This window comes from Sinohyriopsis cumingii, chromosome 12, assembly GCF_028554795.1.
Source record: "Sinohyriopsis cumingii isolate HCF-2022 chromosome 12, ASM2855479v2, whole genome shotgun sequence".
Lineage (NCBI taxonomy): Eukaryota > Metazoa > Mollusca > Bivalvia > Unionida > Unionidae > Sinohyriopsis > Sinohyriopsis cumingii.
In genome coordinates, this window is record NC_142972.1 from 62,767,459 (window position 1) to 62,782,670 (window position 15,212).

Here is a 15,212-nt window from a genome sequence, read left to right on the forward strand (position 1 = left end):
AAAAATTTACAGTAAACTTCACTAAGCCATTTAACTTTTACTGATTTTGTAAACATTTACAGTAAACTTAACTAAGCCATTTACACATTTACTGATTTTGTAAACAATTACAGTAAACTTCACTAAGCCATTTACTGATTTTGTAAACATTTACAGTAAACTTCACTAAGCCATTCACACTTCTACTGATTTTGTAAGCATTTACAGTAAACTTAACTAAGCCATTTACACATTTACTGATTTTGTAAACATTTACAGTAAACTTCACTAAGCCATTTACTGATTTTGTAAACATTTACAGTAAACTTCACTAAGCCATTTACTGATTTTGTAAAAATTTACAGTAAACTTCACTAAGCCATTTAACTTTTACTGATTTTGTAAACATTTACAGTAAACTTAACTAAGCCATTTACACATTTACTGATTTTGTAAACAATTACAGTAAACTTCACTAAGCCATTTACTGATTTTGTAAACATTTACAGTAAACTTCACTAAGCCATTCACACTTCTACTGATTTTGTAAGCATTTACAGTAAACTTAACTAAGCCATTTACACATTTACTGATTTTGTAAACATTTACAGTAAACTTCACTAAGCCATTTACTGATTTTGTAAACATTTACAGTAAACTTCACTAAGCCATTCACACTTTTACTGATTTTGTAAACATTTACAGTAAACTTAACTAAGCCATTTACACATTTACTGATTTTGTAAACATTTACAGTAAACTTCACTAAGCCATTTACTGATTTTGTAAACATTTACAGTAAACTTCACTAAGCCATTTACTGATTTTGTAAACATTTACAGTAAACTTCACTAAGCCATTCACACTTTTACTGATTTTGTAAACATTTACAGTAAACTTAACTAAGCCATTTACACATTTACTGATTTTGTAAACATTTACAGTAAACTTCACTAAGCCATTTACACATTTACTGATTTTGTAAACATTTACAGTAAACTTCACTAAAGCAGTTTACACTTTTACTGATTTTGTAAATATTTACAGCAAACTTTACTAAGCCATTTACATATGCAAATGTTGTAGCCTTCAGCTTTTGCCCAAAATACTGAGTACAATTACTCAGAAACGCTTGGGTCTGATATTTTACTGCAATTTTTTGCTTCACCTTTTAGAAGATTCCTTGCAAAATAAAATAACACTTATCTTTACCTATCTAAAAGTGTAACTGACAAAAGCATTTCACCTTTGGATAGAGAATAACACAATTGAGGGCAGTAGTTGCCAATACATTTACACGAAACCACCACAAAATATTTTTCCTCCAACTTTGGAATTCAGTGTATAGTGGTTACAGGTGTTAAATCATGTGTTCTCAGTTCATTTTCTTGTCTTTTTTATTTAATCATAAGTCAAACCCATGAAGCGTTCTTTATTCACATAAGCACCACAATGAGAAGCCCTGACAATTTGTGACATGCTTTATTAAAATTTTAATTAATTTCACACTACTCAAGATCACTATAATGATTTTTCCTTAAGTTTTGCTTTCAAATTTCCAAATCCCTTTTAAGGAGATGGCAATCCTTGTAAATCCAATGAAAGTCATTTGGACCTTAAAGGATCAGTTATCAATAAATAAGACTGATTGGAAACAGCTGGGTAATCTTTATAAATTAAAAATCTGATCTATTCATCAATAGTCATACAGAATGAAATACGTGCATTCCTTTTTAGACTACATTCCATCAATAAATGCTGTGTAGAACACATGCAGATGTGAGATTAGTGAATCAGATCTGAGATTAGTGAATCATAATTAAGTGGGTATATTACCTGTCAATATAATGCTTGCCAACAAAGGTCATACACTAAGAAGGTATGGCCCAACTTTTCCATACAAAAATGCTATTAGTAAATCTAACAATGGAGACCATGGCAGATGCACTGATTCCACAACAATCAGGATCCACAAGACTTCAACATCAGATCACTACCATGTGTGTCACCAGGAAAAGAACTTGTAAAGATTGTGAATTGATGCATCTGGCATTAGTTCAATTCTGGCTGGATTGAGTAAGTTATATAAACTACAATGCATTCTATCTTTGCTTGCCAATAAAGAAGTCTGGTTGATTGCACTTCTTGTGTTTGCTTCAACTTATGAAACTATGTCTATTTACTGCATATTCTTGGTTTAAAGTGGATCAAGTCCAACTGCAAACTAAACAGACCCTAAACTGCCACTACAAACATACTGGCAAATTTGAGTCTATGCAGTTTGTTGGGAGTAATCAATAGAACAAACAACAAACACCCTGAGCTGCAGGCAATTTTAGCATGCATATACAGTATGTACATGTTGTGTCACATGCAATACTCAAATATCCTCAGTAGCCATCTTTTAATTATTATTAGCTACTCTAATTTCTCCAAACCCTGGGCAAGTTCATGATTTATGCCAGGTATCATTTAGCTTAACCTGTTTGAATAGACATAAATTATTTACAAAATCAATTGATTTAATCCCCCACAGTATAAATCATTGCCAGAAATTAAACTCTGCCCCATAACCATGATCCAAATGATAATAATTAATGCAACTGCTGAGTGGAATGAGTTATTTAATATCAAGATTATTTCATATTGTAAAGATTGTCCATAATAGCAGAATGCATTGATGAATAAATCTATTAAAATAATCTAAACACTGAAAACTTTAAAGTTAAACCATGTTTTCTTTCAGAAATACTTGAAACATTCTTGGTCCTACAACTCCAAATATGGCTAGAATATGCCCAAATGTGCAAATGAGTTAAAGTCACTGAAACTGGTTCAGACTAATGGAATATGGTTATTTTAAATGCTGATTAAGGTCTAAAGACAAAGTATTTATGTAAATATGAGGTCATCATGGAGAAACCTGCCAGTGAATAAAACTAAAATGACAAGAATGTGTGAAACTTGTGTGATAGAAAAATTAACTACTTGTTTGAAGACTTGCATGATCCCGGGTTGCTGTTGTTGTGGGGTTTAATGCCATTTTTCAGCACACGATAGGCTATACATGGCGGCCAGTATTAATGGTGGAGGAAGAACCAGGGAAAACCCCGGAAAGAACCACCGACCCTCGAGAAGCTACTGGCAAGCTTTCTCACATACCCACATTGGCTGAATCTTAGACTCGAACCGCCGCAGACAGAGGTGAGATGGCAGTGATCCGTAACGAAGAGCGCTTTAGACCACTCGGACACTCGGGGCCCCTCCCGGGTTGCATAGCACATCAGCTACATTTTTGTATTGCTGCCCACTGATAACATCTTCAGTTACTTCTCACAATAATTAGGGTAATCAAAATAGTTTCATGGTCTGCTGGCCTTCTATTAGTAACCAACTGTTCTGAATACTGTTAACAGGGTATATGCAGACTTAACAAAAACAAATTCCATAACTTTTCCAAAACTTTTCCTGGGCTATTTCACAAAACACAAGGACCACAATATTGACTGCAATTGTGTCATGTGTGAAACAAGATTTTTAATTAGTGCTCCACACTCTACAGACATATATTTTTTAAACTCCATTGGGTAAATAATCCCATGACATTTCAAGGCCTTTAAAAATATATTTTCTAAATTCCAAAACTTTTCCAGGATTCCAGGACCTGCAGGAACCCTGTGTTAAAACATTTTTCAGTTTGCATTCCGAACCTGAATATGTATTGTGTTGGCTTTAAAAATAAAACTTGACATCTGGAAGTTTTATGTCCTACAGAAAATTGATACCAAATGCTGAAGTTAATTAGGAGTCTGGACAATATAGGTACTCAGATATTTACATTAATGACAGCAGGCTGTGATAAGTACATCATGTGGCCTGCCGAGATATCTGAATTAGGACTCAACATTCTGGAAACAAAATTTGTCAGACCTTAACACTGAAATTCAGTGCTAGATCCAAACTGACTTCTCCGAGTTCTTGTCAAATCTGGACAAACACTTTGGTTTTTGCATGAACTTACTTTTACCAGGAAACTTACTTTTACCAGGAAACTTACTTTTACCAGGAAACTTACTCTCAATCTGAATCATGTAGGAATCTGTGCTAGTTCAGATGGACGAGTGTTAGACTTGTAATATAAAGGTTGCAAGCTTGATATCCATCCAGGCAGGCCTGAGTTAGCTGCCTTAGTGTGTAACTGTGAAAGACACTTAACTCCAATTTCCTCACCATGATATGGCCAATAATGTGTTAAAAGTTAAACAAACCAAATGAATCACCGTCTATTCCAAGCATTTTCTGGTTCCCATGTTGTTCAGATCATCTAGTTTTTCTTTTATTTGTAGTACATTTTCTGTACAAAAGTCATGTAGCTGTTTTTTTATTTACTTAACTGACAATATCTCAGATGAATTTGTGTTTGCTGTTCAAATGAGCACTACTGTGGGGGAGCCCATAAGGCTAAATTGCATATGCAAAGTAAACAAAAATGTGGAGCAACTTAATTTGTTTGAAGTTTGGTAAATTTTTGATATATGTTGAAGAAACAAAGAAACAAAAGTTATTACACTTCCCTCCCTTGAACGAAAATGATTAGACCACCTTTATTAAAGATTACTGTATAGTTTGTCACCAGCAGCGATGTTTCTTTTGTGGTTAGAATTTTAGTCTATAAATAACATACAAAATGCAATTATTTTGATAGTTGGAATGATATGCTAGCGGTGCAGAAGTTTATTTCATCTTTGCATGCAGCTGTGATTCAGGGAAGCATAAAACATCATGAAGCAAATAGCATAGCTGAGCAAAACTTCATTTGACTTTCAGAAACTTGTCAGCAGGGTGATGCATTGTATACTTTTCCTAAACTGCAAACACCATACTGACATTAGTCATTTTGAAGTAATGTATATGACATCCATTGACACAACAACACTAACTTGTATTGGAGTAGATACAGAAAGCACACTGTCAATGCTCGTAAAATTTTAACAAGATCTATGGGGGCGTTTATACAGTACCATACAGTCTATAATGAGGTTACTGTGACATTATCTTTAAACCCTTCAATGAATTATTAAATACAGCAGAGTCAGAAACTTAATGTTAACGTTGTATACCATATAGTCCAATGGTTTGAAAGATAGAAACTTGATATATTTTATATAACGTATGTGTTTGTTATTATGTGTGGACACAATATGTTTGTGTTGATGATATATTGTAATGGCAGTCAACAAACTTTTTGTTTTGGAAGTGTATTAAATGTTTCAAATAAAACAGTTATTGGCAGTTGTATATTATTACATATTTGGGTCAAACACGCATTGCCCCTTCCGCCCATTCCCCTCATTGTGACCACAAATACACCTTCTGAGTCTCAGATTAACCTGCCAATACTGTCTGGGAATGTTGGCAGATATGGTGTGACAACTGAATAAGCTGATAAACTCAACAAAATTATTATTTAAAACATCTGAGAAACATTTTAATTTAATGTCCATGAAGTATACTCAGCAATGACATCCACTGGGCATACCATATAGTATAACACTTAATTACCTTTGACGTCTCAAAGACCTCGTTAAGACTGATGATGTTCTCATGGTTGACTCTTTTCAAAATAAGGACCTCCCTTTCAAGAAGCTTAATAGCTGAACTTCCTGCCTGGAAAAGAACATAAATATGAGTAATGGAGATTTTCTGAGAAAGGTGAAAAAGAGTTGTTGCATCCACATAGAATTAACTTTCTGTAAATCTGGATAAACAAATTGCATACTGAAATATCAATCATTTCTCTTTTTATGAACCTCTATATTTTTATTATGGAGATGTAGCATGTATGATTCATGACCGTTAAACCTAATTATCAAATTGAAGAATTACATTAATCCAAGATTTTGAATTAGAATATTTAAAGTTTGGATTAATAAGACTATACTTTATTTGGTTTTAGTTTATTGACATTTTTTTACAACTTTTATTTGTTTGCTGGATAAAGTTATATTTATAGGTTACTGCATTTGTATGGGAAAATATGAACAAATGTTTCTGAAAAATACTGCACGACCTTGTGTAGTGCAGTATTTTTCAGAAAAAACAATTTCTTATTTTCCCATACAAATACAGTAACCTTTTTATTTTATACACATTTTGTTTACCTTAGGCTTAATAATAAAAGACATTACGAGAAACATTTTTGTAACTGAATTTATGATTTATTCCAAAATAAATTCACAACCGTAGATTCATCAATACACAATAACAGTATTCAATAACTATTTCAATAATAAGAACAGTATTTTCAATTATTGTGTCTCATGTTTGTTGCTGACATTGCAAATTTCGTGTTCATTTATTTGCTTTTCTTGAAAGTTTCATCCCTGACTCAGTGAACTCGTCTACATTCAATTTGTTAACTTTATCATCCATACTTTCAAATGGACAAAACAGCTGCTTTAGTACATGCATAAACAAATTTAATCAACCAAAACCTAAAGTGTCTACTACACAAGTGTACATGGTTTGTTTGCAAAGTGGTTCCTAACACACTATACGATCTTTAAGCACAAGTGTTGTGCACATGCGTGCAATATGGTGTTCAGTATCATAAAATACTGCATAAATCTGACAATGTAAAGTTAATGGAGATAAAAATGAACATATAATAAACCCCAACTTCCAAAGCACAGTACTTTATGAGCGCACACCAGTCTGGTGGCCTAGTAGTTAGAGCGTCTACCTCAGATGCGGGAGGTTGTGGGTTCAAACCCCTCACCGAGTCATACCAGAGACTTACAAACTGGTACTAACAGCTGCCTCACTTTGCACTCAGCATTAAGAGGTTAGTGTTATGACTGGTCAGCCTGGTGTCAGAATTATGTGACTGGGTGAGACATCATGCTACATGTCTGCGGCATGATGCCCCAGTGCTAGACATCACTATAAGCTGTCACACTGCAGACATTGTAGTGATATGACTGAAAAATTGTTAAAGCTACGTTAAAAATCCATATCACACACACACTTCATGAGTGCTCTGTTCCTGATTTGAATATTAATGTCTGAATGCACTGCTGAGATGCAATATTGGAATCAGTTTTGTAAAACTGATTTATTTGCAGGTCTTCAAATACTGAAATAAACTTTTCTACTGACGTTATTCTATATTGCCATCATCATGAATCTTCATCATAACTGGTGTGATGATCCTACGATCAACAAAATATACAGATCAGCGATATTATATAAATTTAAGATGCACGTGAGCCATTTAAGTACATTTCTAATTCAATGCAGTACTGGACACTATTATACAAAGGATCATGTTTACCACATTCAATGGTGCCCTCATTACATTACCATTAGTATTTTCAATTGCTGTTTGTTGGTCAGATAGCAAAAGAAAGAAAGAAAAGGAATTTTCTGTGAGCTGTAACCTGGACCTTGGATGAATTTTATTAGTTAAATATGCTATAAACATTGTCTCAATGGAAATTTAGGCTTATGATAATATCACAAAACCTTTCTTCTCTGAATATGATTTTCAATGTATGGTACATAATTAGGTATGGGATTTAGCTGCATCATGATCAGCAAAATCCTGTCTACATAGTATGAAGTACCAAAATAACGATGTAAAGATGTAATGATTAAAACTCTGGATATATTTTTAGAAGAAGAAAAAAATTGAAATAAAAGTACATGTGTACTCCTGATAAATTATAGATAAAGTGAAAAAAATGTTAAAATTTTTTACAAAGAAGTAAAAAAAAATGACAAAATGTCACTGCTGTCTATTTCTAAACATTTACTGGCCTGGATATAATAAAACTCAGTAAGAATTTAGGCCTGAGATTTTGTTTAGACCAATCACAAATGATATTACTTTTAAAAGGTCATTTATGATTGGCATAAACTCAATTTCAGATATATATTCATAAATAAACACTAGTTCATGACCAGTTAGTTTATCAACAACAATAAGATCAAGAATTCTTTGTTAACCTTCAAGTTGTTGACAGTTGTTATTCTAAATTATACCAAAAAAATCTAATTCTATCCACCATATTAGTTTAAAAAAAGATCCTGTGTCAATAAAAATGAAAATATCTATATTGAGAAGAAAGTCCCATGACACCCCTGGTGTACTGCATTTTACATTCACTTTCAACTTCATTTTCTCTAGACAGATGGTGATATTAAAGTTAACTGTGAACCAGATTATAACTTTACAATTAAATTCTTACCATACAAGACATGTTTCATGCAAATAAGGATGCCAAAGAAATACTGAGTTTAGGTGAGTTGGCTAAACATTTTTTATATTAAGCCTTACACATCTTATCAATTACCATGATTATTATTCTGTTATAACTAGTATAAAAACATGCAAGAAGTGTTTTGTAAAGAACCAAAAATATTATTAGATTACACGAGTCAAGGAAAGCATTGTAACAATGGCTTTACTTGAGCCTTAAATATGACATCGTTACAACAGTACAAGTTTGGATCTGGAGTTGTTGGTGGCATATAAGAACTGACCAGTCATCATTTGCTGGACCTAACTGTGGCATAAGAACTGACCACATCATTTGCTGGACCTAACTGTGGCATAAGAACTGACCACATCATTTGCTGGACCTAACAGAGCAACAATGCATTCTAGTCGCACTTTCATGCAAAAGTCTATACACTCAAACAAATTTTAACAAACTGGATAGGCAAGAAAAAAAATATGTTTCCTACTGCACTGTTTTTAAAATTAAGGTAGGTGGGTTAGTCATGTTTTAAACATTATATATGGGGTCAACAACAGAAAAATAGAAATGGTCAGCCAACCAGAAACAATTTTTGGGGGTTTTTTTTCCTCAGTGAGTGATGAAATCCTGTAGACTGGTTTCATTACTGTGTACTTAATTCAATGACATCTATTCGCTTATAAGTCAGATACAAGCGCAAACAACACAGACCTTGATCTGTTGTAGTATAATGCTCCAGCAGATCACAGTCTATGTTGTTCCTTCTAATGACAGTTCCTAACAAACTTCATAGATTCAGATCTGGTGTAGATAATACACTGGCAGATCTTGGTCTATTTAGTTTTCAGTTGGATCTGAATTATAAACAAGTACATAATGGTAATTTAATGTAGACCTGGAAGGTATTCACACAGTTGTCAAAATATGGAAATCATTTGTGTGTAATTGATTATACATCAATAAGTATGGAATACATTTTGCATTTCGCTTCTGGCAGACAGATTAATGTTTCAACCTATTTCAAATTACCAAGATCAATATAACTTAAACAAGAACTGCATGAGTAATTGAATGAGCTCCTGACTGTTTCTTTCCTTGGAAGTGCAGTGCATTCAGTTTGTTTTTAATATTCAATTTATTAATCAATTTATAAATCAGAAATATCTCATGCAATCCCAGGATGCATTAAAATGGCACAGGTCCTGGATCAAGATTTAAAAATTAAAAGTTTGCATACCCACGCACATGTACCTGGGCAACACGCAACTTTTAGTACAAACTGAGATCACATGTAAAACATTCATTGTTACATCCACAGCAATACACAAAATCAAATCACCATCTTACAATGTGTTCAAATTTCATTATCACTCTGGCACTTCTGCAAATATTATTTTCAATCATTATTATTTGCTGCAATCAACTTGTGTTTAGATCAATTCACTTTGTGTGCTGAGGACTTTGCATTATGTTTGTATTTCTACAGCATGAGTAAAGGATTTAATTATAAAAATCAGTCAATAATTCTTCAGAATTCTGTGGCCTAGAACAAGCTTTTGAAAGCCATTTTACAGCATAGAATTTAAAAAGATGTCAAACAAAGCACTTTCACTCTAAATGACACACTGTATCTTGAAGTTCTATCAGAAGATAGATCAATACATTGGGCAAAAATAGATGGTTGAAGTTTTTTTTCCATCAAAGCACATCAAACGATAAAGAACTATTTATATAAATGTCCATAAGACAGATATTTCCTTTGTAAATAGTTCTTTGCTGAAAAGTGGCAAAACTACGGGAAAGCATGATTTTGTCTGGAAAATCAGTTAATATAGATAATCAGTTAGGTATGTAAATTTTTGTGGGTCATGGTGGGAATCAGTATAAGTTAACAATCTATGTAATCTGTGTTCTACCACTGTCTACTGGACACACATGTATGTGACCTGTGGTATTACCATAATTGCTAATTTGTTCATCCAATCAGATGAAGTCTTTTATCTTCGCATTTGGGACTATGAGCAGTATAGCTGAAGAGCATCAGTCTGTGCCTATCGGTTTGATTCACTTTCAAATTTCTAAAAGCTGCATTTCCATTGGCTAATGCAAAGGTCATTAGAACATGACCCATAAGTGGTAGCTGTCACTGATCTTCACCCAAGACACTGAAGATCTGATTTTAATCAAACTGACTCCATACCTGACACTAAGTTACTTCATACTTGATGCTCAGTCAGGTACTCCATAACTGACACTCAGAAACATACTCCATAACTGACACTCAGAAACATACTCCAAAACTGACACACAGGCACATACTCCATATCTGACACAGACAGACACTGCATAACAAAATTATTCTACCAGACAGTGTCACGACTATAGTGGATTTTCCCTTCAAAACACTATGTGGCATTCTAGGCAGTGACTTAAAATTTAAATTACCAAGCAAAATGGGTTTAACTTATTTTGGTCTGCAATGGGCCCTGAGTGTCCAAGTGGTCTAAGGTGCTAGCCAGTACAGATCACTGACATCTCACCTCTGTCTGTGTGGGTTTGATTCTCAGCTTAGCTAATGTACATATGTGAGAAAGCTTACCAGCAGCTTCCCATGGGCTCGTGGTTCTTCCATGCTTTTCCTGGATTCTTTATCCACCAGATAAACTGGCTGCAATGAATAACTTATCATGTGCAGAAAAATGTCATTAAACTCACAAAAACAAAAACGTGGGCTGCTAGACAAGTTAGTTTTCCAACCATGGAATGATGTACCTGTATAATGTCTGACCTAATTACAATAAATTTTGCTAATAAATACAAACAGCCTTACCTTTTCTTTATTTACAGCCTTTATTGCCCATTGATGCCCTGATGATTTATGCTTGGCCAAATAAACCTTTCCGAATGAGCCTTGTCCAAGTTTGCGTCCACATTCATAAGTATCCCATATCATTGAATCATCTTCTAATCGCATGTGAGGTATACCCTTCTCTGCACTTCCTTTCCTGGCTGTAGTCATGGTCACATATTTTATGGCTCATCTAAAGAGAAAAAATACATAAAATGAATGTTTTCAACCACCAATTTCATTTCAATGGGAGATGTTAATGTCAATAAATTATTATGTAACCTTGACCTTTATTGTTACCTCCTCCAATCAAGAAAAACCTTATTGAATTCTTAATACAGAAATTTAAAATAGTCATCAGAGGAAGAAAATGTCACTGTGGCCTACTTTTAGGTAATGTGGACAGCAGACCTCAAAATGAGTTTACTTATACATTTTGATGAATGCACATGTAAAAGTGTCAGAGAAAGGAGCTAAAAACCACAACTTAATGAGACGACTATATCAACAAACATTATGTCAATATGACTAACTTTCTAGTGGTAACTAGAACGGTACCCCTAAAAATGAAACTACCTAGCAAGCTTTGAGACTGAACATAATGTACAACCTTTGTCCAGTTTCAGAGAATTGAAACCAACTAATAAAATGTGGTCGGTACTGGGGCTGTTTTGTGACCAGGCCATTTCAGACTACCATTTTGTGATTGAGTGTTGGTGCTACAATGACTCTACCTGATACTGCAAGAGCACCGGGTAATTCAGCAACCTCTGCTTGGTCCTGAAATGGCTCTGTGCTGTTTTATAGTCATGTATGTATCTCCTTATTTGTATCTGGTCATATAATGGCAAGGCCATTTCATCGACAATCAAATATGATTGTAGCAACATCGCAACTAGTGATGCTTTGAATGTAATATTTTTCAATAACCTTTAAGTTTGGAAACTAACATACAAACAGACATGGATGGATGGATGGATGCATGGGTGCATGTGTGGGTGGATGGATGGATGGATGGGCAGGTGGATGGATGGATGGATGAACAGACAGATGGATGGATGGACAGACAGATAGACAGATAATGTGGCTAGTCTATTGTGAGAATTTGCCATTATCATTTCCAGAATAAAAGTTCAGGAACCATGTAAAAAATAATGTTAATAAAAAGTTAGTAAATTAAAGTTTTTAAAACAAAATGAATTAAAAATAAATATAAATATTTGAATTTTTAAATGTTTTGATTTAGTTACATAACTAGAATGTGACAAAAAGTGAACTAAGCCTTAATTTTGCTAAAATGAGAAGTACCATACTCCCCAAGATGTACCAACCAATTAAGTTCCACAACTTCTATGTAGTATCATAAATACAAAGCTATACATAAGAAGTCAACTTTAGTGCCTATATCAATATGACTGCAGCCACAAAAACAAAATTACTGTCATAAAGTAACGTCCTCAGTTTTGCCTATGCCTTAATTCGCAGGTAAAACAAAAATTCATAACTTTATAATAAAGTCCATCAATTTTTTATTTAGGGGAAATTTAGCACAATCATTCAATTAGGTTTCTTTGTGTACCTAACAGTAGGTATGAATAAAGTTTAGCAACTGAATACTATTTAAATGTAAAGCAATTTATTTGTATAAGTGAATGACTTAACAAGTACTTTATACTGTAACCGCTCTGGTGGCCAAGTGGTTAGAGTGTCTGCCTCGGATGTGGGAGGTCGTGGGTTCGATCCCTGGCCAAGTCATACCAAAGACTTACAAAAATTGTACTAACAGCTGCCTCGCTTGACGCTCAGCATTAAGAGGTTAGTGTTAGGACTGGTCGGCCTGCTGTCAGGATAATGTGACTGGGTGGGACATCATGCTACATGTCTGCGGAATGATCATCCCCAGTCACAGCTAGACATCACTATAAACTGCCACACTGCAGACAGTGTAGCGATATGACTGAAAAATTGTTAAAGCTATGCTAAAAATCCAAATCACACACACACACACTTTATACTGTCCTTGGACTTGCTGAATGAACCACAGTCATATCCGATTCAAATGTAATTTTAATGTATCTTGATGTGTAATAGTATTTAATAAAGCACACTCGGATTAAAAAAAAGAAATGATCAAGAGGTATAAGTTATTAATCCCATCCAAAGAGTATAAATGATGTGAAAAATTGGTTTTTCTGTTATGTGAAATTCAAATAATTGGCAGTCCCATGAAATCTAAGCAATCACAGCTGAAGGAAAATTAAAACTTGTTCTCATCAAAACTGATTTTCACATGATAATTTACATAACACCATCAATAACTAAGTTTAACCCACAAACCCTCTCCCTAAAAAATCAAGCCCAAGGTTTGCATGTAATACAGCTGCATTTTCTAAGGCATGAATTATGTTGCTCATCATTCACACCCCGTTTTAATGAATACATTCAAAGCTAAATTCTTGTAACATACACTGGCTATGTACAGCACTACATTCAGCCACATAAATAAGTATGCAACCTCTAACAGTTTAGACCCAATTTCTGCTCTAGTTATGTGCCAGCAGATCAGGGTCTGCCCTGTTTGCTCAACATCATTAAGAATGATTGCTCATAAAATATTTTAGTTATTTAATTTTTTTACAAATTGACAAGCAAAAAACAATAGCTTGGTATGCATTAATTTTTCTTTCTCTACTCTTAGCTGTATATCTTTCCCCAAGAAAATGTCATTACACAGAAAAGTATGGAAAAAGTAACCTCTCACTAGTTCGTTAATAAATTAATTGTAGATGGAGTATTACAAAATAAATCAAATTTGCACAAGCTGATGGACATAGACTCTTCTTATTGAACAGGCACAGAAAAGGGAATGCTGGAGAGTTCATTTTTTCACAAGGACACAGTTGCTCAGATCACAGTGTTTATCTGCAACACAATTAGCTTGTTTAGCAGATTATGGTGCCATCTTTACTCGCTTATAAGCAGAATCAAACTGCAAACAACAAAGACCTTGATCTGCCAGAGCATCATGCAGATCAGAGTCTTTATTGTTTGCTATACTGATTACTCCTAACAAATTCCACAGATTCAAATCTGTTGGTGCATGATGGGTTTGTGCAATTTGCAGATGGACTCGCCGTATAAGCGAGTACATATGGTAGGTAATCCATCACTACAGATAATGGGCTGGCAGATCTAAATCTATACAATATAACAGGAGTAATCAATATAACGAATAACACAGACCCAGATCCGCTATTACATAATGGTCTGGCAGATGCATATCTATACAATATAACAGGAGTAATCAACAGAACAAGTAACACATACCAAGATCCAAATCTTTAAATATAACAGGAGTAATCAACAGAACAAATAACACAGACCAAGATCCAAATATTTACAATATAACAGGAGTAATCAACAGAACAAATAACACAGACCAAGATCCAAATCTTTACAATATAACAGGAGTAATCAGTATAACATTTAACACAGACCCTGATATGCAAAACATGATTAAAAGGTATTTTAAGGTCTTATAGGTGGGTTTATATGGTATATTAAAAATGATGTTGATTTATGTTTGATGAATTTAACAGATCACAAAGCTCTAACAGAAACACCAAATGCACTAAATCTTGGCCAGATGACATTGTTTGATCTGACAAAAGCATGAAAGCTATCAATTAACAGTGATAAATAAAGCTTCCACTTGGAAATGTAAGTACCTCAAAAGCTATTTCATTCCTAAAAAGAAACACTGAGTAAATATGTCAAAGAAATCTGCCAAATTTTAGTTCAGCTGAGTGCCAGTGAACCCATCATTATGGTACTAATTTAACAGTGAGTCAATGTAAAAAATCAAAAATATGACCGATTTGGTATCATTAGCATGTCACTGAAATATGCTATAAAATGGCAAAATATTGGTCCAAATCATTCTGATATTTAATTTATGCATATTTTCAAAGTAAATATATCCCAAACAGGTCTAAATGGTGAATTAATTCTGTAAACTTACAAATAAAAATGATAATGGTTCTCTGCAAAATAATAAGCATCCTGCTGATATGGATAAAAGTCATCATGTACAGCACAGACACTGATCTGTCAGTGCATTATTC

The 15,212-nt window shown here is 33.9% G+C and overlaps 1 protein-coding gene across 1 annotated transcript in view; it reads right to left on the bottom strand.

Annotated features, from left to right (window-relative positions):
* Nucleotides 1–15,212, bottom strand: part of LOC149786581 (myosin light chain kinase A-like) — a 105,648-nt gene that overhangs the window by 51,203 nt on the left and 39,233 nt on the right. The window contains exons 2-3 of the mRNA XM_089977085.1: nt 11,071–11,281; nt 5,542–5,646 (exon numbers count right to left, since the gene is read on the bottom strand). Of these exons, the coding sequence (XP_089833211.1) occupies nt 5,542–5,646; nt 11,071–11,259 (294 nt within the window). The 5' untranslated portion in view covers nt 11,260–11,281. The remainder of the gene's footprint in view (nt 1–5,541; nt 5,647–11,070; nt 11,282–15,212) is intronic.